Source organism: Oreochromis niloticus, linkage group LG2, assembly GCF_001858045.2.
Source record: "Oreochromis niloticus isolate F11D_XX linkage group LG2, O_niloticus_UMD_NMBU, whole genome shotgun sequence".
In the NCBI taxonomy this organism is placed as follows: domain Eukaryota; kingdom Metazoa; phylum Chordata; class Actinopteri; order Cichliformes; family Cichlidae; genus Oreochromis; species Oreochromis niloticus.
In genome coordinates this window covers 35,428,930-35,454,763 of record NC_031966.2, presented here as the reverse complement: position 1 = coordinate 35,454,763, position 25,834 = coordinate 35,428,930, and the positions used below count along the sequence as shown (strand labels likewise).

The 25,834-nt window shown below is 41.0% G+C and overlaps 1 protein-coding gene across 1 annotated transcript; it reads left to right on the top strand.

Moving 5' to 3' along the window:
* Positions 1–588: 588 nt before the first annotated feature.
* slitrk4 (SLIT and NTRK-like family, member 4) lies at positions 589–24,724 on the top strand. The gene is made up of 2 exons (XM_005461516.4): positions 589–1,998; positions 2,776–24,724. Exon 2 carries the CDS (start codon positions 2,818–2,820, stop codon positions 5,353–5,355), a length of 2,538 nt encoding a protein of 845 aa, XP_005461573.2. The 5' UTR covers positions 589–1,998; positions 2,776–2,817; the 3' UTR covers positions 5,356–24,724.
* The last annotated feature ends 1,110 nt before the right edge of the window (positions 24,725–25,834 follow it).

Here is a 25,834-nt window from a genome sequence, read left to right as displayed (position 1 = left end):
CGCCTGACTGCAGCGCTCCTGAATAATAACCCCATCTCCCTCTCTCTCTCGCTCGCTTTCTCTCCCTCCTGTTTAAAATGCCGCTCACAGGCGCGCTCCCGCACACACACACATCCCTCTCTCTCTGCACACGGACCTCGGGGACGCGCTCGGTCCGTGTTGCGCAGGTCCGGGCCGCTGTGACTCTTTCGCAGTGCTGCTTTTATTTTCTTAACGGCGCCAAGTCCACCCGCACGCGCGCACACTCCCTTCCTCCGTCTCCATCAGCGCTTTGATCTTGCCCCCCCCCCACGAGCTCACATAGGGTAGGAAATAAAAACAGGTGAAACCTCCTTTTATTACATTTAAGAATAAAGAAAAATAATAAAACAAAAATCTGAATCTGCTCGTAAATAAGGAGCAAATGCAGCTGTTGCAATGTTCGCTCACCCTAATGGATCTGGTTCAAGGTCTGGAGTATCTTTTTTCTCTTTTCGGTCTATGTGAGAGACCCCCCCCTCACTCTCTCTCTCCCTCCTCCCCTCCTCTCTCTCTCCCTCCCTCTCCATCTCTGCATTCTCCTCTTTCTAGTCGTGTGGGAAGCTCGGTGAATGCGGCTGCAGAAGGAGCCAGCATACTTATGCGCCTGACACGGATACTGTTCTGTCTTTACAGGAGGGAGAGAAACACAAGCTTGCTTTTCTCCGGTGTGACACCCCTCCCCCCTCCTCTGCCATTTATTCCACCTGGATATTTTTTGTGTTTTTCCCACGGAGAGGATTACTTAAAAAAAATTATCAAGTTCATTTTGATTCTTTTTTTCTCCCTTCCCTTCTTTGGACCTATGAAAGAGAGAGAATGTGCGGACTTTCGAGCGCCTCACTTGCACCACAGCGGACTAAAGGCTGAATAACTGCATTATTCATTTTTACGCACCGGTTTCTCTTGTCCTTACTCGTCTCTCTTGTTTCTCTCCGTTTTTCTTTCTTCCCCCTTTTTTTCTCGGAAAGGAGCTTCAATATTCTCCTTTGTTATTACAGGGGAAGAGAAACAAACAAACAAACAAACATAAGAACTGATTCCCTCCCACTTGGATGAGACTGAAATAATCTCCATTCGCCTGCGAACAAAGTGAAGAGAACCACCAACAGTTTTTTGGGGGGTGGAGGGATTAGCGCTGTACGGATGGAGAATAACCTCGTGACAAAACCAACCTGATGGGGGCATTTTGGCCGCTTCTGCCCTCTGGAGCTTTATTCCCGTGCGCAACTTCGCTGGAAACGAACCAGTATTTATTCATTGGCCCTTCGGAAGGTTGCTGAGCCGAGCTGTAGCCAGACGCACAGTGCTGGCCATCATCATCACCATCATCATCCCCTCTCCCTCCCCATTTTCTACTCATTGCTACTCCTCTTTCTCTCGATCAGTTCCCCGCCTTAAATAAAAAAGAGAGGAAAAACTCTGAGAATGATGGACTTATTCCACCGTACTGGTGTCCGCCTTGCGCCCCTTTTCACGCCTTGGAGTCGCCGGACGCGCCGTGAAGATCTCTGAAAGCTATTTGCCTCCTCCCCCCACCCCCCAACCCCTCTCTCTATTTCCCCCTCTTTCTGCCTTCTTCTACCTTTCCCCCGCTCCCTCTCTATCTCCCCTGCACCCAAATGAACGTTTTCCCATGGAGGTAGTACGGCTACCTTGGGGACCGAACGAGCAGCGGGGCGATTTTTCCAAGCAAGAGGAGCCCGTCAGTAAGAGGCGCATCGGGTGAAATCGGACCTCCCTCCTTCTTCGCCTCTCCTCCGCTCCCTCCTCTGTTTCTCCATCTCCGCCTCGCACCTCCACCTCTCCAGTTTGCTCGGCTCCCTACATGGGGCTATAGAGGACTGGGGGGAGACCTTGTTGCGCCCCTATAACTGTCGGCTTCCGCTGGGAGGACTGTTTGCACGGCTCCATCCATGTCTCACCAATGCTGCCCCGTGTCTCCAGAGGGAGCCGCATTCATCACCACCACAGCTTTGGGTAAGTCCAATTTATTTAAATTCAGTCACATAAAAAAGATCTCTCAGATTTCGTCATGTGGAATTTCTTCTTCTGTGTCACAGCTGCTATAAATGGGTGCAGCTTAAACCCCTCTCAGTGTGTCAGTAATGGGCACAGTCCCAATTCTTCTCCTTCTTCTTCTCTTTGCTAAATAACCGGAATGTGCTACTCGCTGGTAGTGGAGGTGCTGGCTCCAAATTAGAGCTCCCCTGGAAAAGGGAACTGCAGCCATTTGACTTTGATTATGTTGCATCTGAGAGGCACAGAACAGAGTTGTGCTGATGTCTGCGTCTTGCTTTGGGTGTCAGAATAAGATGCAGTAGTTCAGGGGTTTGGGTAATTTCCAGAGCATGTGCTACTTTTCCTGCAGTACTGAATAACCTCCATCCAACATTTCAGGTTGTCCAGGATTCGGAGGAATGACTGTGTGTCAGTAACAGAGATACGCAGTTCATAGATTCTGATGAAATAGTGTGATCATTGTAAATGTGCATTATTAGCGTCGTGGCTAGAATTTATTTTATACAGTGTGAGTAATGTTTTCTTTTTTTTACTTTAAATATAAAATGAGTTAAATATTAAAATTGCAATGCAGTCGTTCTCAAATATGAATTTTGATGGTGTGCTGTGTGTGTGTGTGTGTGTGTGTGTGTGTGTGTGTGTGTGTGCATATCTGGTTTTGTGTGCATGTATGTACGCCTGCGTGTGTGGATGTTTGTGCATGCGCCTGTCTCTCTTTTCTTTTTCTTTCCAAAGGTTACTAAATGGTTTTCTGGGGGAGGATTTCTAACCGGCGAAATGCTGCTCGTACTCCTGCTGGCAGCCTTTTCTTCTTCTATCTCCGGCTCTCTCGCCTCCTCCCTTTCCTCCCCCTCAATGTCGAACGGACCCCCGATGGCAGACCCGTCCGCCCCGGACTTGCTGGCCGAGACCTGCGTCGCCTGCTCCTGCATGTCGGTGGAAAACGTGCTGTATGTCAACTGCGAGGAGATCACCGTCTATCGACCCACACAGCTCATCCCTCCGGCCTCGTCCCTCTACCACCTTAACTTCCAGAACAACTTTCTGATCATACTCTACCCAAACTCATTCCTCAACTTCACCCACGCCGTCTCGCTGCACCTCGGGAACAATAAACTGCAGAACATCGAAGGTGGGGCCTTCATGGGGATGAGTGCGTTGAAACAGCTGCATCTGAACAGCAACGAGTTAAAGGTGCTGCGTGCGGACACTTTCCTAGGCATAGAAAACTTGGAATACCTTCAGGCTGACTACAACTTAATACAATACATTGAGAAGGGAGCCTTTAACAAACTGCACAAGCTCAAAGTGCTGATCCTGAATGACAACCTCATACAGGCACTCCCCGACAACATATTTCGCTTTGCCTCGCTCACACATCTGGATATAAGAGGGAACAGGATCCAGAAACTTCCCTATTTGGGAGTTCTGGAGCACATTGGACGCATTGTAGAGCTGCAGCTGGATGACAACCCCTGGAACTGTACCTGTGACTTAGCGCCTCTCAAAGCGTGGCTTGAAAACATGCCCTATAATATTTTTATTGGCGAGGCCATATGTGAAACGCCAAGTGACTTGTACGGGAGGCTCCTGAAAGAAACCAACAAACAGGAGCTTTGTCCCATGGGAACTGGAAGTGAATTTGATGTTAGGATGCCACCTGCACAGCCCTCCAAAACGCCCCCAACTACTGTGGCTCCCATAGCCACGAAAGCGCCAAAAACCACAGACTCATCAAAGTTTTATGGCAATGGTATTGTGGCTGGAAGGAATAACCAGATTGTTTCCTTTCAGCTGTGTCCACAGCCCTGCAGCTGCAAAGCCCACCCTTCTGACTTTGGCATTAGCGTCAGCTGTCAGGAGAGGAATATTAAAAATCTAGCTGATCTCGTTCCCAAACCCCCAAATGCCAAGAAGCTTCACCTGAGTGGGAATTACATCCGTGACATCAATCCGAGTGATTTCCAAGGTTTTGAGGGCTTAGATCTGCTGCATCTTGGCAGCAATCAGATTGTCACAGTCCAGAAAGGTGTGTTTGCTAACCTCACTAACCTGAGGAGACTGTACTTAAACGGAAACCTGCTTGAACAGTTACACCCAGAGATGTTTTTGGGCCTCACAAACCTACAGTACTTATATTTGGAATACAATGCCATAAAGGAAATCTTAGCAGGTACGTTTGATTCCATGCCGAACCTTCAACTCCTGTATCTCAACAACAACGTTCTGCGGAGTCTCCCTGCTTATGTGTTTGCGGGGATCCCTTTAGCCAGACTCAATCTGAAAAACAACCACTTCATGACCCTGCCAGTGAGCGGTGTCTTGGACCAGCTGCGGTCACTGACCCAAATAGACCTGGAAGGGAACCCGTGGGAGTGCTCATGCGATCTGGTCGCCCTCAAACTCTGGCTGCAGAAGCTAAGTGATGGAGTGGCTGCCAAAGAGGTGAAATGTGCCTCCCCTGTGCAGTTCGCCAACATTGAGCTGCGCCTCTTAAAAAACGAGATCCTGTGTCCTCGGATGGCGAGGCCGCCATTTATTCAGACTGGCGCCACCCCTGTTTTGACATCAGTGTCGCCTGCTGGAGTTGGCAAAGCACCACCGGGAGGGCCTGTGCCTCTCTCAATTATGATCCTTAGCATCCTCGTAGTGCTGATCCTGACTGTGTTTGTGGCCTTCTGCCTTTTAGTCTTTGTCCTGAGGCGGAATAAAAAACCGGTGGGCAGGCAGGAGGGGCTGGGGAACCAGGAGTGCGGCTCAATGTCTTTGCAGCTTCGCCGCCACAGCCACAAATCTGGCAAAAAAGGTTCTATCCCCGGTGACGACTTGGGAGGCGAGACCTTCATCCCTCAGACTATCGAGCACATCGGCAAGAGCCACACCTGCGGGATCGGTCGCTCCTCAGACTTGGATGCCGGCTTCAAATTTGCAGACTCGCAGAGGCAGAAGATCATCCTGCGGAACAGCGCAGACAAGGAGAAAGACATGCTTTCCACTCTGGAGCGCAACAAACGCCTCAGCACCATTGACGAACTCGAGGAGTTTCTCCCCAACCGAGAGCCCAGCATGTTCATCCACAACTTCCTGGACAGCAAAAGAGATTTCAACAGTATAGGGATGGGCGGATATGAAATCCGCTACCCAGAGAAAACGCTGGATAAAAAGATGAAGAAGTCGTCGCTGATAGGCGGGAACCACAGTAAGATCGTTGTGGAGCAGAGGAAAAGTGAGTATTACGAGCTGAAAGCCAAGCTCCAAGGAACGCCTGATTACCTGCAGGTGCTCGAGGAGCAGACTGCCCTGAGTAAAATGTAGGGACTGTTGTGTTTGATCTGTGCATTGATTACACACACTTCTACAGTATGAAGTCAGCAACATGCAGGCAGACAGCCGAACACATTTCTCTGGCTCTTTGTCCTCTCGAGACACACACACGTCATTCAAACCTTCAGATCTCTCACCCTCTGCCTTCATTTCCCTCTCTGCAGCCACACACACACACACACACACACACACACACACACACACAAAGCAAAAAAAGTGCCTTCTGGAAATCCTTAATGACCACTGCAGAGATGGACAAAATGGCTCCACACTACAAGGCTATTACTAGAATAAGCGTGGATGTATTTCACAGTAAAAGACCTTCTGGATTATCCATGCCACTCACATGTACGAATCCTGCAAACTTACCATAGGACACCCTTAAAAAAGCAACCAGACATAGTATTTTTTGCTGCTACTGAAATGGGTACTTACTACTTTGTATTTTTTGTTGTTCTTGTTGTTGTTCTTTTTCTTTTACTGTTTTTTTTCCAACCAAATCAAAGGGTCTTGAAACAGTGCTTGAGAATATACCTCGCTGGCTTCAGCCCGTTTTTAAAAAAAAGAAAACGAGGGGAGCGCTGGTTGATCTTTTTGCTCTGGAACGAATCATATTTCCTTCTTCTGGGATGAAATTAACAGAATCAGTGACTTAAAGGATGCTACTTTGCTTTATTCTATTTTATTTTGTTTTTATTTGACCTTTTTTGTGTTGCTGGGATATCTGTTTGATCTTGTGGAAGCTCTCCGGAGTTGGCTGCAGACTCTCTGCCATCTTGTGTGGATTACACAGCAGTAGCAGTACACCTGCTCTTTGCCGGGAGGCTAAACGGCTCCCGTTTTCCATTCGTGGGAATTGGAGGCACCGCGAAACTCTTTTGGGGGAATGATTTCATGACTTGTTTTCTTTGTGTAAAGAGCCATGTTAAATATAGTGTCTTCTGAATGGAGTTGTGTTTCTCTTTAAAAATTCCTACTTACAGTAACTGTATGTTTTGGGTGAAATCTAATGGCACATACACTGTCAGAGGACGTTTCTGAAAAATGAAAAGAAAAAAAACAAAACCCAATGATTAAAAAAAGAAAAAAAGAAAAAAAAAAAGAAATTACAAAGCTGCTTGCCATGTAAGCGTAACCTGGAATTTATTTTGTAAGTCTTACATTATTTGTATCTGTGGGACTGGTTTGTAAATTACAAAGAAAGACACACACACACTCATACTGTACGACGGAGCATCATCAACATCAAGAGACTTCATTGCCAGATTGTCCAACAAACCGCTAATATAATTCAATCGGTGACCCGCCTCCCCCGTCAGCTCTCAATTCGTAGAAAAAGAATGAAAATTTAACAACATAGTTAATTTATTTTTCTATGCAGGGTTATTTAAAGAGTTATCGGTATTATTTAAGAAGAATAATACGCAAAGAGTGGAAAGGACTTGATAGTGTGCTGCATCAGAGCTAATTCAGTCGATTCAAGGGTTTCTGTCTCTCTCGGTCTGCTGAGGAGCGCCTGCCGGATGAAAGGTTGTGAAATGTGATCTGTGATGTTTCCTTTTTCTTGTGTCGCACGATGAGCAAGAGGCCTGATAGAGTCTGTGACATTTCCAGCAGTTTCCTTATTCTTATATCTCCCACAGTATCTTGTAAAAGGTTTCTTATTAACATTATGCAACCAAAATAAATGTGCATTAAACTGGATATGCTTCTGGAATTGTTGGACCTGGGAGTAAGAAGGGAGGGAAAGCGAGGGCAAACCGATCGAGGCTCTAAATTGTCGGATCTGGGCCGAATCATATCGGAAAAACAACCATGTGCAATATTAGCTCAGTCACCGTTTTGTTTTTAATTTATTTAGTTCGAGATGATATTGTCAGGACAAGTTCTATTTCGAAATTCTTTATTCAACTTAACTCTATCCGGTCCTTATTTAAAAAGTATTGTTAAGTTAAAATTATGAGTGTTTATTGACATTACAAATGAATAGAATGTATCTTGGAAAGTATAATAAATACAATTTTCTATCAGTCATAAATCTCCTGTATATTGGTTAATTTTCTCGTGTATAATCATGTTGAAATCAAGGTATTAAAATCAGCACCTCTTTGCACCGTGTCCCCCCCATTTCTTTTAAGCTCGTACATCCTCGTCGTTCTTCGAGGCTGCTTAACTTTCAAACTTCTGCAAACCCTGCCATTAGCATTTTCCTTTCACAGAACACGTTGCAGCGTCTGACAGCTCAGTGTTGGACAAACTAAAGCTGACAGAACGCTGTTCTTGTTTTGTTCGAGTACAAACACTGGCTGCCCTTCAAGCATAATATATAATTGTTTAGTCGCTTAGAAAACTGCCTCTGCAACTTGGGAAAGTCTTGTTTTTTACACCAAAGGCCATGAACCAGTTCGAGCTTTTCAAGCTAACAGTTTAAGCAACTAAAACCAAGCCTAAATAAAGACTCCAACCTTGAAAACTTCATACAAACATGCATACGTGCTGGTTTTTCCTATTTAGATCCTCGAGCAATGCTTAGTAGAGCTATCACCAAATATTACATCCCAAACATCCGCAACTTTTTCCATCTTTTCAGCTTTTAAGGCAGGTTTCTGACAGAACACCTGACTTTTTGTTTTTTTTGGCAGGTATCAAAGTTCCCTCTGTTTATAGACACCGATCAAACATTTATGCCGTTTCCATTTTAGGGTTAAAAATTCAGATTTCCTCTTTCTGTGTTAATCCAAGCTTTTGTGCTTTTGGGAAACCAAGTAGCAGAGAGTATGACTCATCCAGACGCCAGAGAATTGTCCTCATTAATTATTAATACCCATGGCAGTTATGAACTAAAAAAGGGATGTGGGGAGAGAGGTGAGAGATAGGAATGTGATATGTATAACCCCTCCAAACTGTCTCCCCCATCCTTCCATCCTTCTCCGTCTTTGTCATGTTTGTGATCGCACTGCTCTGTAATAGAGCAGAAATATCATTTGGTGCTTAAAAAAAGACACAAATTGGCTGGAGACGTAGCTTTTCAGTCCAAAATTTTACTGCAGTGACTTGGCTCTCGTGCAGGGTTCCTGGAAGGTCGGGGGGTTCTCGAGGTGCCACAACACTAGAAAACGGTGAAATTCTAAATTGTCACTTTAATTTACCTCGCTAAACATTAGCAGAACACAAATGCACGAAATCCTCACGAATGTTTCTTTCGTTTTTCTTTTCTCTCCTTTCTGCTGTTATCATCCCACCTGCTGCAGAGACAGTTATGCAATTCTGTTCTGAATCCTAACTGTTAAAATCATCTCTGCTGTACCTCACTGTGTATTTTTATCTGATGGGGTGGCTCCGCAAAAACGTACGCCTTTCTGAGGGGAAGGATTTAAGGGGGAGACTGTTGGTAAAAACCCTGCTGGAAGACGTCTGTAGCATGCTTTAATATGGGGAATGGCCACAAGGGGCGCTCTAAGCTAAGAACACAGAAGTGAAATAGTGTGAGTGGACTTCAGCATCACTGATGTTTGAAGGCGTTTGGTTAAAAGAAACCACTGATGTTTTATTCTACTTATAGTCTTGCCTTATTATTATTTTTCTAAGATTTAAAGTGAACTGGGATTACAGAGGCCCCACAACATTCTGACTGTGCCTATTTATATGACCAGGAATTCATAATAGGTGCAACCATCAGATAAATAATACTAATAAAAATGAGGAAGTAAAATAAAGTAATGCTTAAAAAAGTGCATATGTTCAGTGACTATTGATTATTCTGCATAATTATTATGCCACTGCATTCAGTGATTTGCAGTCTGTGAGCAGCATCAAGATGATTAACCTCTTCACATCCACCAGACAACTCCACGCAGAGTGACAGATGTGAACACAAAGTCAAAACTAAGTGACCTGCTGGATGTTTAGAGGTGAACCCTCTGAGGTCCAAGGAGTCATTTTTTGATGTGCGTCAGAATATTTGTTATTTTCTTCCTGATTGGACAGAGTTGGAAAAACAAGCTGCCTGAGGTTTAACTTGTGTTGTGGTTGAAGAACAAACACCCCTAACTCTCACCGCAGTCTGACTGTTTTTGTTTGTTTTTTAAAAATTTTCAGCTGTTTCATTTCAAACTGTTTGGCTAACTAAAGAGTCTCAAGCTAAAGAAGGACCTGCGTCACTATGCCAGAGTACAGCACATGCCCAAGAGCCACAACTACAAGTAGTGCAACAACAAAACCAGTGAAACCATATCAGCATCTTTTTGCCATTAAACATCTTAGAGTTTGTATGAGGATATCATTTATTCTGTGTCGACCAGAAAACTCTGAACCCTTTTTACCATTTAGCAAAACTGCTAAACTGCGTTGCTTTTTAACGGCGCACTTGGTGTTCTCCAACGGCGCGTTTAGTCAGAACTTGAACGCAGCCTGAAGGTTTGGTTAGGAATGCAAATTCTGAATCATTAAAATGTCTTGGTTCCTTTTTTTTAACAGCGTCTAACCAAATGAAGACAGCCTTACAGGGGGGTTAATGTCTGAGAGATGTACCGGCTACGTGTTGGCTTCAGTTGTTGTCTGTGCCTAAAGTGTGCAGTCTCATTTCCCTGTGGGGTTTTTAGCTTGTCTATACATCACTGAGACATTGTGTTAATGTAAATGATCTGTTGTAGATCCGAATTTCATCGACGAGTCTCATTACTTCACCTTTTTTTTTCATTTTCTTCTTATTTAAAAAAGAGCACGAACACACTTTTCACATTAGTATATTAATAGCCCGTGTAGAAATCTATTTCCTGCAGTGTAAATTTGCATATTGTAAAACAAATGTCTGCCCTCCCTTTCTTATTTGTTCCAAGCCCGATGCATCTTGTGGCAACAGAAGAGAAGAATTAAGCTACATTTGTTTTTCACAGCACCAGTCGGTTCTCTTCTCATGGATAATTTTAAACAGACGTGATGAACCAAATGCTTCTAGTTTTGGAAGCTGCGATCGATAAAACATTTCCTGTTTACAAAGTTGAGCTGCTAGTTTTGGAGCCACTTTAACCGCGTCTTATTTAAATGCTTGAATAATTGTATTTTGTTCATACTGGGTGAAATATTTCAAGATCAAATGGAAATATTTAATTTTCCTTTATCATCTGATAACCATAATTCTTATAGATGATAATGCTAATTATCTTTGTATTCTAATTAAGGTTTTATACTGGAAGGATCAGCCATTTTTCCTGTGCTGTGCTTCCTTTTGCTTTTGCCTAACATGCATCATTTATGATGTATGCTCGGTTTATTTTATCAATGTGCTGTTTGAAGCGACAGATTATCGTTTAACATTTTTACTCATCATAATTAATAGTGTTCAAGTTAAGATATAATCTGGAGTCCTGGAACTGGAAATAATAACCCCGATGTAATGATGTCATGTGGCTCGTCAGGGTTGGGGAAAGACTTTGAGGGATAGATTTTGAAAGGCATACCTGGGAACCTATCAGCTCTTCTCATCGCGTAGCCTTCTGCGGGCAGCAGCCAGTTTTTAGGACCTGCAGGTGCCATCAGCAGATATTCAGGGAAGAGATCGCTTACTGTCCTCTGGTCATTGTCTGTGAATTTAGACACATTTCCAAAGATCATGATTTGATTTTGAGATTGTGCTTTTACCAAATACAGTTCATTTTTGCTTTTATATTGGCTATTTTTCTACATGCAATCGAAATATGCACCAACACAGTAAGCTGGTTGAAAGTGCGTATGTAAACTAGGTTAGGTTTTGAGCAGTCAGTGGAACCACTGAAAATGTATCCAAAGTAGATAAATGAAACATAAATGAAAGAGTCCACTATAGCTCTACATATTTATATTCTGATGTCTGTTTGTAGAGATTACTAACACTGATATTCACTTGACAATGCGGATGTTGCAAAAATCATTATGGAGTTTGAGTGTGGGAGAGCTAGTATATTTCTTTGGCTGCTTGAATTCCATCAAAATGCAGTGCTAAATACTGCAGACTGATTTACATCAGCTTGTCCTACATTACATGTACGTAGTATTGCATCTGTGTATCTGTATCACAGTAATGAATGCAGACTTGACTTGGATTGGCTGATAAATTTTTGAATTAAAAGGACTATTACCATTAGAGGATTGGACAGAATATTCAAAATACGCCTTCAAAATAAAAATTTGTGCTTTCTTTTCCTACATCTGTGAAATTGTGCCAGTGGTTTGACTACAGAGGACAGATTAAATTATTCAAGAAAGAATTCTAAGATCCCATAAAATTATCTACATTTCAACCCAAACCCTCCCGTCACTACTGTAGTTTGCACTAATGTGTATTTGCTGTAATTATTTTGTCTTTGACACCTTATTATGATGTGGGGGCGCATTTGTAGCTGCGGTGGCTCATGTCTGCTGAATGCCAACAATGTTCTTAGGAATGGTACCCGGACATTTTTGGCATCCGCCACAGTCAGGCGGCCATTTGAGAAGGGATGAAAAGGGATGGTATCTCCCTGGTTACTGCAAATTACTCAACGCATCCCCTATGAGAGGAAAACAATGGCTGCCCTCCCCACCAGCTGCCTCATTAAACATAGACAAATCCACCAGTGCTGCTCTGCTCTGGCTGCTTGGCTGCCATTTTCACACCACTTATTCACAGAAGCCAGTCACCTGTCTGTGGAGGCCATCGCAGGCAAAAGTGTGAAAAGCAAAGCTGGATTCGGAATATTTTGTGCATGTGCCTTCCTGTCGTTACACAGAGGGATGTGAGTGTCTGTCGTTAGCCCCTGGGGTCTCGAACCTAAAGCAACAAAGTGCAAACTTTCATCTCAGCCACGGTGCGTTTGCACTAAGCAGCAGTGAGATACGCGTGCACCATCACACTCTTTTACAATATAACAGTGACAATATAATAATTATAGCTTTAATTTAATGCATCCACGTATTAAAGAGCAGCGCTCTATTAGCTCTGCGGGGCCTATTTGGCCTCCACATCATTAAATTAATTCCATTTCTCATTTAAACTCTGTCATTTGGATACAACTTTTTTTTTTGTCAAGCTTTGTCTAGAAAGGAGAATGAGTTCTGACCAAATTGAGACGTCCACCTTGTGAAAAAGTGACACTCGCTCTCCAAAAATAATTGAGTCACCTAAAGCAAAACGCTCTTCAGTGATACTATTACCACCTGTGTCTGAGGCTAACACATTTCTACTCTCATTTCCTGTTTGAGTGCTGAAGCTTTAAATATCTTGAGGTCATTTGGTTGACACACTGTGTGTATTCTCTTCTGCCAAACAGACACTACAGTGTCCACTTTTAATGCAGTAATGATGACTTCTGTTGGTGAAGGGTTTTCATACATGAATAAGAAGTTGAAGCCCGATTTCAACTTGTGCATAAATTGTAATTGTGATGTAAAAGTGCTGCTGTTATATGTATTTAGCCACAAGTCTGCCAAAAGTTTATTGACATGTGTGTAGTTTTTATTTCAAGCCAGTGTTTGATATTCCCAGAAATCCTGGAAAAGAAGAATAATCTGTAAGACAAACAGTGTTATTTTGGAGGGAGACGTCAGGCTGCAGGTAGTGTGTCAGACTCATTCTACACAAAACATATACTGAATTACTGAAAAAGAAACCTACATAATCGTTGGTGTTGTTAGTAAAGCGTCCCCAGCACTTCACTACATCTGATTATTACATTAGATTTCCCACATTTAGTGTTTTAGTGGTGGTGGAGAGCACGCGGGTCCAAAACCTCCTCCAGGTTCATGCAGGTTGAGCTCTGATGACCAGTTCACTCGATTCGCATAATTTTCATCTTCATCAATCTACTGAGTGACCCCTCATGCCCTCTGGATGAGGTATTATCATCCTGGAAGACACTGCTCCCATAAGGATAGACGTTTCTCCTCCAAGACAAAGGTGATCACTCAGAACAAATTGCTATTGATTTGTAGTGACCCTCTCCTCTCAGGGTACAAGTGGACCCAAGGCGTTGGCAGCAAAATGCCCCCACACAGCATCACGCTGCCAGCAGCTCCCCTCGCTGTACGGTCCAGGGTTTTCCTGTACATCCAATCATCTGTAGAAATTAGTGAAAGTTCTTTTAAAAAAGATATAAAGGGTATGAAACCAAGAAATTCCAACGCATACGCTGGTCCTGAAGTTAATGAAGGTGAACTGCCCTAAAAGAAACCTCTAAAGTGTTTATTGTTTGCAGTACCGCCTGTTCTGTTTGTGCAAATGACCTAAATCAGGAGATCAGGCTGTGAGTTAAGTTTAACAAAAGCCAAACTGTTGTTTGTCTTTTCAAGCAGCTGCTGAAGCTTTTTTTCATCACCATTAACAATTTGTCAAAAAATGTGCTTTGGAGCTGCACTCATTTCCTCTGTGTTCATCACTGCTTTGCTCTGTTTTGTTTGACATCTGGCTGCACTTTGGAGAAAAAAGAGTTGCTGTCAGCAGTAAGAATGGTCAAACTTCAGCAGCCGTCACAAATCAGCGTTAGCCTACTAAACTAATAATTCATGAAGTTACGAATAACGTATCTGCAAGTCCCTCATCTTACTTACATAGACTCCAAATGCTTATATGATATAACACGATCTATAATGATAAACTTAAATGAATCTGATAATTAAATAAAAGTTTTTCTTAGTAAGAGTAACAATATAAGAAAACGTTGGTTTAGCGTTTTGGAAATAATGAATTATTTGGGGAGTCTAAAGTCTAAAGACGGGAGTTACACATCATCTTCTAAGTAATGGAAAGCGTTGGGTGTCATTAAAGCTCCTGTAATTTGACAGATGAGCCCTGAAAGTTAAACCAAGTCATGTTAGCAGGCGAACAACCCGCGTGCATCAGCTGTAAGCTGTGATTAATGTGCTGTTGTTTCCTCTGGGTACAAACCCACACCTGTCTCTATTTTATAACATTGATCTATGACAGATCAATGAAGGCAAGGGAACAATTGCAGACAAGTAGAGGAGACATGCTTAGATGTCGGGACTGCCCCTAGAGGTTACACGCTGGTCTGTGAGTGTGTCAGACTTTTTGTTTGCCTGCAGCTGACGTCCTGGGGGAGCACATCAGAGGCTTTCCTTCTCCTATTAAGCCCGCACGATCAATAGCTCATATCATCACGTAGCCCCCACCAACATTCAGCAAAGAAATAATTAATGTTTGTAAAAAAATTGTGCGTAAAGTAAAAGATGTACCGTGTCTTTGCTTGTTATCACTGCTGGTCCAATAACATCTGACACCACAGCCATGTTTTCAAAGTGTTTCTGTTTGTTGTTGTTTATGTACCATTGCTAATGCATCTTTTTCTCTTACTTTCTCTTTTCATTTCTGAAAGCACAAACTACAGCAACATTTCTATTGACTGCAGCACCGAGCGTCTCCTGGGATGCCGCCTTAAACTGTGTGTAGTTATAGCCGCAATCATCCTTCTTCCTTTCCCCAAGCCTGCCCATCAGCCCTGTTTGCCTGGGTCTGTCCATCCATCGTCTCATCTGCCTGTCTTTCTCTTTGCTGTACCTGAGCACAATTATGATCCATAGCCTTCTCAGATACATTGTGATTGATTGGGCTTTCCAGCTAACTAATGAATTGGCCCCTCAAGGACATGTAGCGGGCCAGCTCTGGTAATAATGTAGACTCTGCTGAAGGCAGCTCACAGACTCCTGACACCACAGATTTAACGCTTACAGTGTTTATTTGGATTTGGCTTTTGCAGAGGCTTTGTTGGGCTTTCATTTTTAAATAGCTTCTAATAGCCTTTTGCATTTTGTCTTATAGTGACATGCTGCTGTAAAATTATGCTGTGTGCGTGTGTGTGTGTGTGTGTGTGATTATATGGCAAATAACTTATTAAACAGGTGTCTGTTCACTATTTCTATAATCCTTAAAATGCTGAGTTTCCCCTATTAAATGTATGCTCCATGTGAAAGATGTAGGTGGTAGCTCACAGTGATGAACCTGCACCATGTTTTCACCTGACTTCAGTTCCCATCAGCTCTGCAGAGCCTTTTAAGCATCTTTGCTTTCTCATTGAGGTCAATCTTGTTGCCAGCCAAAAATGAAGACAATAAAACAGCCGTAAATGATCCACACGGCACCAAAGAACCAAAAACCATAAGCTGACTTAGTAATGATGACAATGTGGTCACCTCAACAGTTGTTGGCCTTGTGTTTGTGTGTTGGGTAGAGTAGTGGTGCAGTGGTTAGCTGTGTCACCTTACAGGTCCAGGGTTCTGGGTTTCAGCTCAGGCCTGTCTGTGTGACTGAGTGTTCTCCTTTTGCTGCATAGTCCAAAGACACGTCTGTCGAAAGTCTGGTTGAATATTTTATTTTTGTTTTCAGCTCATAGCGGTTTAATAATGATTTAGCTATTAGGTACCTCCTTTTGTATTCACTGACTGATTGTAGATGATAGGTTTTTACCTATTGTTAACTTATGCTGTTTAAAATACCATCCAGTCACCAGGCATATCTGTCTTTCTCACACAATTGTCACACTTACCTTCCAGATCAAGCAAATTTTAATATGAGACAAAAATAACCAAAGTAAATACAAAATGCAGCTTTTAAAAGATGATTTTATTTATTGAGAGAGAAAAGCTCCCCAACTCTAATAAGCCCTGTGTGAAAAGGTAATTGGTAATTTTTCACAAAGCTAAGTTTAGCTGCACATGGAGCTGGTTACTGCCGGATCTGTTGAATTAAAAACAAAACAAACAAAAAGCAACACATCACACCGTGATCTAAAGTAACTAACAAGAAGAAAACTCATTGACACCAATCAGTCCTGAAAGTGTTTCAAATTCATTTCTAAGGGACTCAGGAAAAGAGTCAACAGTGTCAGTCCTGCTCAAACCAAAATCAGGTTTCAGTGATCTATTCCAGTTCCAAACTGAAATCCAATTCAAATGCTTTGGCATGACCTTAATCAGACAGTTCATGCCTTAAAATCCTCCAGTGTTGTGAAAGTCTCTTTGCCAGCTACCAGTTATTAGGGTTAGGGGGCTTTTTAAAAATGTGCATAGAGCCAGGAAGGCTTGGATCGCTTTTTCCCTTAATAAATGAAGTCATCATTTAAAAAACACATTTTGTATTCCAGTTATCTTTTTCGAATGTTATTTTTATGTAATCATTAATTTTTTTGGCAATCTGAAACAATCAACAAAATAAGAAATCAGGAAGAGGCCAAACTTTTACAACGCTTTAACAACAATATATTTCTACACAGATGTCATGTAAAAGCTACAGTGTTGCCAACCTTTTGGTGTCCATCCATTACCGTGCTGAACATGTTACACACAATCACCTCTATAACTGCGCGCGCACACACACACACACACACACACACACACAACAATCATAGTTTTTATGCATTTATCATTTGGTTTGATGTGTTTAAATCACTTGTTGAGTGCAAACTGAAGCAGCACCTGCTGTGATGGTTGTTCATGCAACAACGAGTGAGTGGGAATAAAAATACTGACTAAATGCATTTCAGCCATTTTAACTGTGCTTTTACTGTAATGACTGCAGACATCCAAACACGTTCAGACAGCTGTGTAGAAACACTGATTCATCACACGCAAAAAAAAAGGAATTTATTAAGATTTTCTTTACTTTTTTAAAAATTTTTTTAACTTGAGGGTTATACATGATTTGTGTTTATTACGATTATATGGTGAGAAAAATGATAAGGCATGATAATATTGACTAAAGAAAGAAAAACTATTTCAAATGGGGCTCAGGACAAGCCCTTAAGATGAGAGAAGACTGAATTATACAGTACGTGATGTCGTCGTATCATTTTAAACTGATCTGTGGGCCAGTTGTCCGCTTGTGAGCTTTTCCCAGGTCCACTCAGCTGGACCACGTCTAAAGTCCCTGGATGTCAGGGACCTTTGGAGAAGCTTGTGCAAACACTGATTTACAAATTTAGTTTTTAAACTTTGTGGTTATTTCTGTGGGAGGAAAAACTCACATCAGACAGAATCTATGTTAAATAAATTCAATGATATGTGATCATTTGATCTGATCAGAGAAAACAAATTATTTTTGAATCCTACAAAGAAATTGTTTTAGATTTTTTGTTCCATTTGTTAATTATTCAGGGCTGGTTCTGCTGTGCGCCTGTCGCTTGTATTGAGAGTCTCTTTCTTTTTGCTTCATGTCAGGTGGAGTTTCCCTGGTCAGATTTGGATTGGGTTGAACATTTTACAACAATGCCATCTGCTTTTTTTTTAATTAAAACCCACCTGAAAATATAAAAACTACATCATTCGCTCCTTATTTCGTCTTTTTTTTGTTTGTTTGTTTGTTTTTTACAGTATAATTGCAAAAATAATTGTATTTGAAAATAAGAAAAATAATCCACCTAGAGGTTACAAAAAGCAAAAAGTTGGGATCTTATGGCCAATCACAAAGTAGATGCAGCCCAAAAGCATTCAAATGGGGCCAAAATGTATCAAACAAAGATCGTCTCCTGCTCAGTAAAAGTCTGTGGGATACCCACCAGGGACCTGATCACTGAGTTCACATCAACGCGGATCAGAGCAATCTCCCCATAAGCATATAAACTTGACTTCTTTTAAGCCGGAGGAATAATTCCATACAAACTCTAAGTAATTAACAATATACTTAAATTCATATTCATACATATACAGATTAATAAAATGAGCTGGTTATTTGTGAGAATATAAAAGTTTTAATAAATGTTTATTTCATATTGTAATGAAGGGTTAAGTTACTAGTTGAGTATATTGTGTTATTGTATCTGTAAAGTCACCATCTATACCTTAAAAAGCATTTACTGATGAAACTGAAAGGTCAGCAGGACCTTAAGACTCAAACACGTCTCCTTTGTCTTCACAGCAATAAAAGGAAGCAGACAACACAGAGACAAACAGAAGATACAAATATTTATTAGAAGATGCAAATATAACCCACGTGAAGTTTGTGCAGTAGTGAAAAGTAGAGTCTGAGTTCTTAGGACAGAAAGAGACTGAACAGCTGAAGACAAAATGTTCTTTAACTTCGAGATATTGAAGCTTTTTCCTTTAAAATAAAACATGAACACATGAAAACATTTCATTAGGCTTCATATTCAAATGTGCAGACCATAAACAACATGTTCTTCATACTGAATTAATAACACAAGTAAATGTAGATGTTAGAAGTTCTTTGGTTCCTCAGGTTCAGCTTTGCTCTGGTTTGTAGGTTCACGTCAGGTTAAACTGACTTATGCTGCTAACTGACAGCACACGAGGTTTAGAGTCAGCTTTAACCTGAGGAACAGAGTCTTCAACATCCCACAGACATTTTGCTGCATTATCAGCTTACCTTTTGTTTTATAACAACCTTATTCACATTTTATTTTAAATGAAGATGGTTCAGTGTAAACATATGGCTGAGTACGCACAGGACCGCGAGACCAAGTACAGCTCCGATGTCACGATTAAATCTGTGGATGAAATGACTGTGATGGACATGATTGTGGATGGTGAGGCTCAGCCATCTGACACAATGGTGCCAGGATCACAACTGTGCCCTCAGTGTCAACATACCATGGAGCCGATCGTGGATTTCAGGCGGCCCAGGGAGCACGGCCCCACTGACATCAACAGAGCCCTAGTTGAGCTGGTCTGCAAGTTTAAGTTTCTTGGTGTGACCATCACAGAGGACCTCAGATGGTCCACACACACCAACAGCGAGGTTAAGAAGACCCAGGTCTTTGGATGCTCCACTGACAGCATCCTGCTGTATCATCTGGTACAGAAGCTGCACCATAGATTAACCCAGAGAGGGAAGCCGAGTGCATCAGGGGAGGTGAGTTTCCCATCCTTCCAGGAGAAACATGAGCTTGGATGCAGTGCCGAGTCCAACACATCATTAAAGACGCTCACCACCCAAACCACGACCTGTTCCAGTCCTGTGAGAACTCCCAGCCTGGGAAACACTATAAATGTGTCCCCAGTCACACAAGTAGGATCCAAGACAGTTATTTTCCACCCGCTCTCAGGTTGCTAAACAAATTATGACCTGTTTAATTATTTATTATTACTATTTTTTTTTTTACCCACTTTTTGCTTTTGTAAATCTGTAAATCTGAATCTAAATCTATATCCTAATTAAAGTGCCCTGTGGCTCCAACATCAATGATTCTTTCTGTCTTTAAAAGGAGAGCCACTCTTCCTCCTTCAAACTAAGACTCTGGTCCTACACACATTTAACCTTCAGCTGGGTTGTGTTACATAGCTGTCACTTGTTTCACTCCTGTCCTTTGTAAATGCCACGTAAGGAATAGATGCAAAATACTGAAGTAACAACTAGCAGCTGCTTAAACTGACCATTAATTACAACATGAAATAAGTGTCCCTACAGTATATCAGCTGTATATGCATAAATGAGCACCCACTTTGTTAATGGTTTAGTTGGAATTTTCTAAAAAATGCCATAAACCAGTAACAGTTCCTAAATATTTGCTGTAGTACTTTTTTATTATAAGCCGTCACTTATAGAGTAATGCTCTCATTAAACATGCGAGTCTATTAATCAAGACTTAATTCATTATATTAACAACATTACTTCTCCTTAATGTGTCATTTCAAAACATGAATAGTTAAGTGTTTACTGATACCTTACTAATGCTTAACAGTGTGCAGTTCTCATAAAGTGTTAGTGAGTAAGTGTAAGCCAGCAGGCAACTGGCAGTCCATACAAAATGGACATTAGTTTGCTTTCTGTTTAAAGCCTTTTCATTTGGGTTTTTCAAGGATGTGGAGTTTGTATTAGAGGTCGATGTTAATGCTAGCCCTAACCTAAAGGTTAAAGAGGAGGGTGTGAAAATGAATCGCTGTGTTGCTCATCACTTCACCTTTTGAGTCTTATATAAGACATCAGGCACATATGACTTTATTTGTTATGGCATCATAGTTACAGTCACACCAAAGACCCACAGACTCAGTGGGATTTTTGGTGTGACTGATAGCATCTGTCTGTAATGAGATATTATATTTCCCAGCTTCTGAATTCTAATAAATGTCGAAGGAAATTGTGCACTGAGTGAGTCAATCTGGGTTTAAAGTCTTTATCAGGACACCTCAGCAGGGAGCAAACCTGTGAACACTGTGCCACAGATCGCTGTGCTCTGAAGCCTGCGGCACTGCACACTTCTGTTGTTTATTCAGCTCCAGCTTTGGGATGATGTTGAGTGCGGCTTTCATAACCCCCAGTTTGCCTTTTAAGTCTCAAGATGTGTCTTGCATGGTGTAATGTGTCTCAGAAAACAGTCAAAACTAGTTTGACAGTGTAGTTATACAGAGTGTACAATTAGCCTGTGGCGCCGCTGTTTGTTCAGTCTGATACATTCAAAACGCAGCCGATGGCTCGGATCTAACTGGGAACGTTATTAGACATGTAAGCTGCTGGTTTGCATGGGATGATGGAATGTTCTCTCACTTTGTGTGTGTGTGTGTGAGTGTGTCCATACTTTGGGATTTAACATGTATAGCTCAGTTGGTATTAGCAGTATGGTTCTTTGTAGCATTCTGACCCAGAAAAAAAAAAAGTTAAATAAGACCAACATGTGTGTGTGTGTGCATGTGTGCATGTGTGTATGTGTGTGTGTGCAACCACAGTGTTTCCTTACCTGCAGTGCTTTCATGTTCTCATATTACCAGTTCTCTATCTCTTATCTCTCTCTTCAACAGCTATCTCTCTCGCTCTCTCCCTCTCTCTCTCTCGCTCTTACTCTTGCCAAGCCAGCCGGTGTTGACGAAGCACTAGCTGTTGAAAGAGAATGACTGTGTGTGTGTGTGTGTGTGTGTGTGTGTGTGTGTGTGCGCTGTTGACAGAGCTGAGAGATTTAATTGACACCCACAGAGAGAATTATACAAGCTTCCAAATGCTCTCTCTGTGTATCTGTTTAATATTTTGCTGCATCTATGCGCATGAGTGTGTCCTAATTCCCACCCATGACCGCAGTGCACAGGGGCTGTGGGGTGAGTGGAGACTCTTCCTTCCCTCTGTTTTATAGACAGGTCACATTTGTGTTTCTTCTCTTCTCTCCTCTTCTCCAGCGCTCCCATTTCTTTCGCTCTTTCCTTCCATCATTCATTCTCCGTCATTCCTGATTCTCTCATCTTCTTTCTCTGAGCAGTTCATCCTCATTGTCTTTTTGTTTTTTACGACATGCTTCAATCCAAACTTGGAGAATTACAACACATCCTGCAAGTTGTTATCTTCCTGCTTTCTGTCCTTTGTGATTTCATATGTGCTTGCATTCATTGTAAGAGTGTGTTACTATAGTTTGGAGTTACTTGCTTTGGCTTTGTATCATATTTTATCAGGATGAGTATTTTTTTTCCAGAAAAATAAATAAATATATTGTGCAATAAATGTTTAACCAATAAATTGCATAAAATGCTGTTTGTGGCAAAAATGACACAAATTATAACTCCAAGAAGTGAATTTATATTACATTTTTAAAAAATTAGTCAGAAGGTTCAATAAACACTCCAGTTTCAAAAAAATTGATTTTTTTTTAGCAGTTAATGGTTCCAACTTTAAAGGTTTAAAGAGCAAAATGAAGGTTGGCGTAAAACAACTAATACGACTGAATAAAACACTGAGTTATAAAACAAAAATAAAATGTGTTGAAAGTTTGTTCAGCTAATCTAATCAATATTTGTACATCAACCACACCCCAGTATGGGGTTACAGAAATGCATCTGTGAGTGTGTTTCACTCACATCAAACATCAGCCTCTTGTTTTTCAGTAAAACCTGCAAATTACAAAATCTCAGCTCTTGAGTTTCCCTAAAATATGTCACCTGTCTGGAAACAGAATGCAGAAAAAGTCATGAGTATCATGATGGTGTCATGACAAATCAATAAGTTCCCTCAAATAGTTCCCTCTAGAGGTGTGGAGACCAAAAACAGAGCTAAAAGGACATTTATTATTAGATTATAAACATGATGGCAAATGGAAATGTTTCTTTGTTTAACTGCTGTCGTAGAATAAGTGGAGCTTTTTTTTGAACAGATCTTTGATTTGAGAAGCTCTTCCTTCAGTTTCCACACTCCAGATGTTTTTCATTGGGTGATAAGTCAGCAGCTGCTTTCATAAACATCAGCCTGGCTGGACCGTAGGGTTAGAAAACTGTTCATTTTGCTCGTAGATTAGTCTAATGTAAGATATACTGTTTAAAAACAGACCTTGTCCCCTAAGACAAGAATGTCTTTGGAACTGTTGAATTCTGATGAGGTAAACACAACCTCAGTAATCAGTCACTGACTTTTCTTCTTCTTTAAAAAACACTTTTGGCACGTTAGTCCTGCTTCACAGAGTTAATGACTAAACTGCTTCATGCAACAGATTAGTTTGGACATCTGTCTGAAGTCTGCTGAATCAGGTTTGTACTAAAGTTATCGCTGGAGTTTATTGGATATATCTATTTGAATCAAAGAAAAAGCGTTAGTCATATAAAACAAAGATGTTACATATTAATCAAAGCATGTGCACGGAATTACATATCAACAACAGCAGTGTTTCAGTAGAATGTAACCACAATGCATTCTGCTCAACTGTAACCATGGATGGATTCTAAACCTTGTGATACTCGTATTGACAGATATGAGGTCTATTTCTATGATGATTTATATTACAATGAATTTGAATCAAACATACTCATGCAGATATGCCCCATAAAGGATGTTCCATACTCTATATGTAGTGTTGATAATGCGAACAGCTGTCAGATGAATGTGGCTCAATAAAATTTCAGCTTTTCCAAAATGTCACAAAAAGCAATGAATTAAATACAGATGACGAGAGCATGTATGCAGTTAGCATTTACAGCTGTGTTTTCATGTCATCCTGGTAAGTTGTACACTGTGATAATTAGATCTTCATCTAAAAATAACGTATTTTCTTCTTAGTCGTGCACACAGTACATCACTCTGTACACATAAATGAAGCACATACACACTTATTTACTCAGTTTATTACAAGGTTCTGAACTATTCACTACCAAAAATCTGCATATTCATAACCCCACTTTGGACTCTGTGCATGTATAGATTACACAGATCACACAGAGCACATGTTAAGTCCTCCCTGTTTTATCTCTACACCACTGCCCCATCGCCTTTTACAGCCCACTGAAGCTTTTTCATGCATGATAAATTTTTACATCATAATCATTTTTATTTTCATCCTGAAAGATGCAGATGAGGTTGCGAAATCATTGAGAGGATGACATTAGCTAATCTTGTTGATGTGTGTTTGCTTATGTGCATAAGTCTGTATGCAGGAACACAGGTTTGTGCAGTCATGCATGCGTGGGTCTTCCCATAATGCCGTGTGTAGCTTTCCCCAGAGTGTTGACTGTATTTATGTTGAATATGTGTGTGTGTATTTGTCATAGTCTTTTCATAAAAAGGAGGATGAATGAACATTGAAGAAGCATTAGTCTGAGTCATGCACAAATCTGTAGTGTGTGTGTGTGTGTGTGTGTGTGTGTGTGTGTGTGTGTGTGTGTGATGATCATAGAGCAATGGGGCAAAAATACCGAAGGTCAAACAATGTGATCTATGTGACTTTCTAATAAACATTATTGAATCACTTTATACATGCAGACAGATATGAATCACATGAAGGGAGGAAATATGTGTGTGAGAGTCGGGATAAAGAGAATACTGTATGGACAGCTATCTAAATGACACATTTCCATATAAATGAATGTTCTGCACTCAGCCTGAAAGCCATAGTGATTCATTGTCATGCATGTTAAGATGCAGTGTAGTGGTATTTGCTGTGACCTTAGCATTCTGTCTGTTTCACTATTAATTAGGGTTAAAGGTCAGTGTGCTCTTTAAGGTATTAAGAAAACTTAGAAGAAGAAAGAAAGTAACAGAAGCCACAGAAATTACCAAAGTTTTGGTTCATCTGCACTGGTTTTGTTCAACTAGTCAGGCATCGACAAACTACGCACTGCAACAAATGCTGACTTCTGCTTACTACAAATGTTTGCATTATTTGGAAACTGGCACTTCCTGAAAGCTGTCAAATTCTTACAGAACCTTTTAGTTATGATTTCACGTGAAGTGCTCAAGTATCACAAAGACTGAACATCATATATCACTACAGGGTAAATCAGGTATAGGTAACAATGATGTATAAAGAGGCACATCTAATATTAACTCTTAATTCTCCTAAAATGCTGAAACCAAAGTTATTTTTTTCTCTTTAGGTATGACAGCAGCATCACTCCATCGGTCAGTCAGTGTCCTATTTTGGCCCAGACATAAAAATGTAATAAGTAGATGTTTGCTCTAAACATTGCCAGTTGTCAGTGGATCAGTCCTGTGGAATTTGGCTTTTTTCTCTTTACTCTCCATAATGCATGAAATGATGGCTGCGAATATTCACATTCTCAGAAGATAAACTGTAATGATATTGAAACTTTGACTTCCTCTAAATTGGTACTAAATGTGTACGGATATAATTTTCTTCCAGTTATTCTATAGATGTTTTATTTGTTTATGATCTGCGAAAATGTGCAGTATTTACTCCAATCATAGTTTTCTTTTTTCCTGTTCCTCAGTGGTTGGGTCTTTACTTACGTGGTTTTTGTTCCCCACCTGGCCAAACTACAAAAAGAAGAGTCAAGGCTAAAACTTTTCAGTTTGTTGTTTATTCTTATTTTAAGTAGTAAAAAAAAGCTACAAATCAAATACTGAGACTTAAACCAGTGTGACTCACTGATAGTTTGGTTCCTGAAGGCCCCCGGTGTTTTTGTTTAAGGTGTTTCATCCCAATGATTTATACATGAACCAAGGTTTCAAGTTGTTAATTAAAAGATGTCTCCACATGCCAAATACGTTGCTATGATTGCAGTAAGCGTCGAAGCACTTATTTCATTATTCATGGTCTGTGGAGGAGCTCCAAGATTCATCTATTTGACATCATCACTGCACTCTGTCTTTCCACAGTTCAGTTTAGAAAAATTGCTCAGATTCCTAAATTATATATGAACTAAAACAGTTTTGTCAATTTAATGTGCTGCTGAAATGCCCCTTGCAGAAAGCATAGTTGTGGTTTTATTACAAATCACATTTAACAAAATCGTGTTCCAAGCTAATCTTTATTTTCTGCTAGAAGCGTCTCTTTCATCTGCCTCTCACTGGTACTCGAAGAGGCCTTTGGCTTTAGCACCTCGCTGCAGTGCTGCATCTAAAATTATAACTCTCAAAGTGGGCCAAAGAGATTTTGATTTTTCTGCACTGATGTGTAGGTGCCCTGATGCAGAGTTAGAGAGGTCTTCATGATATGCTTCACATGCTGTGGAGCTGGTTAACTTTCACTGTTGGCCATTTATAATCATCCTGGATGCGGGACCCAGTGTTTGACGCTGTCTTTACCATCGCTGCCATCACGATCTTCATCGTCTCATGGGGCAG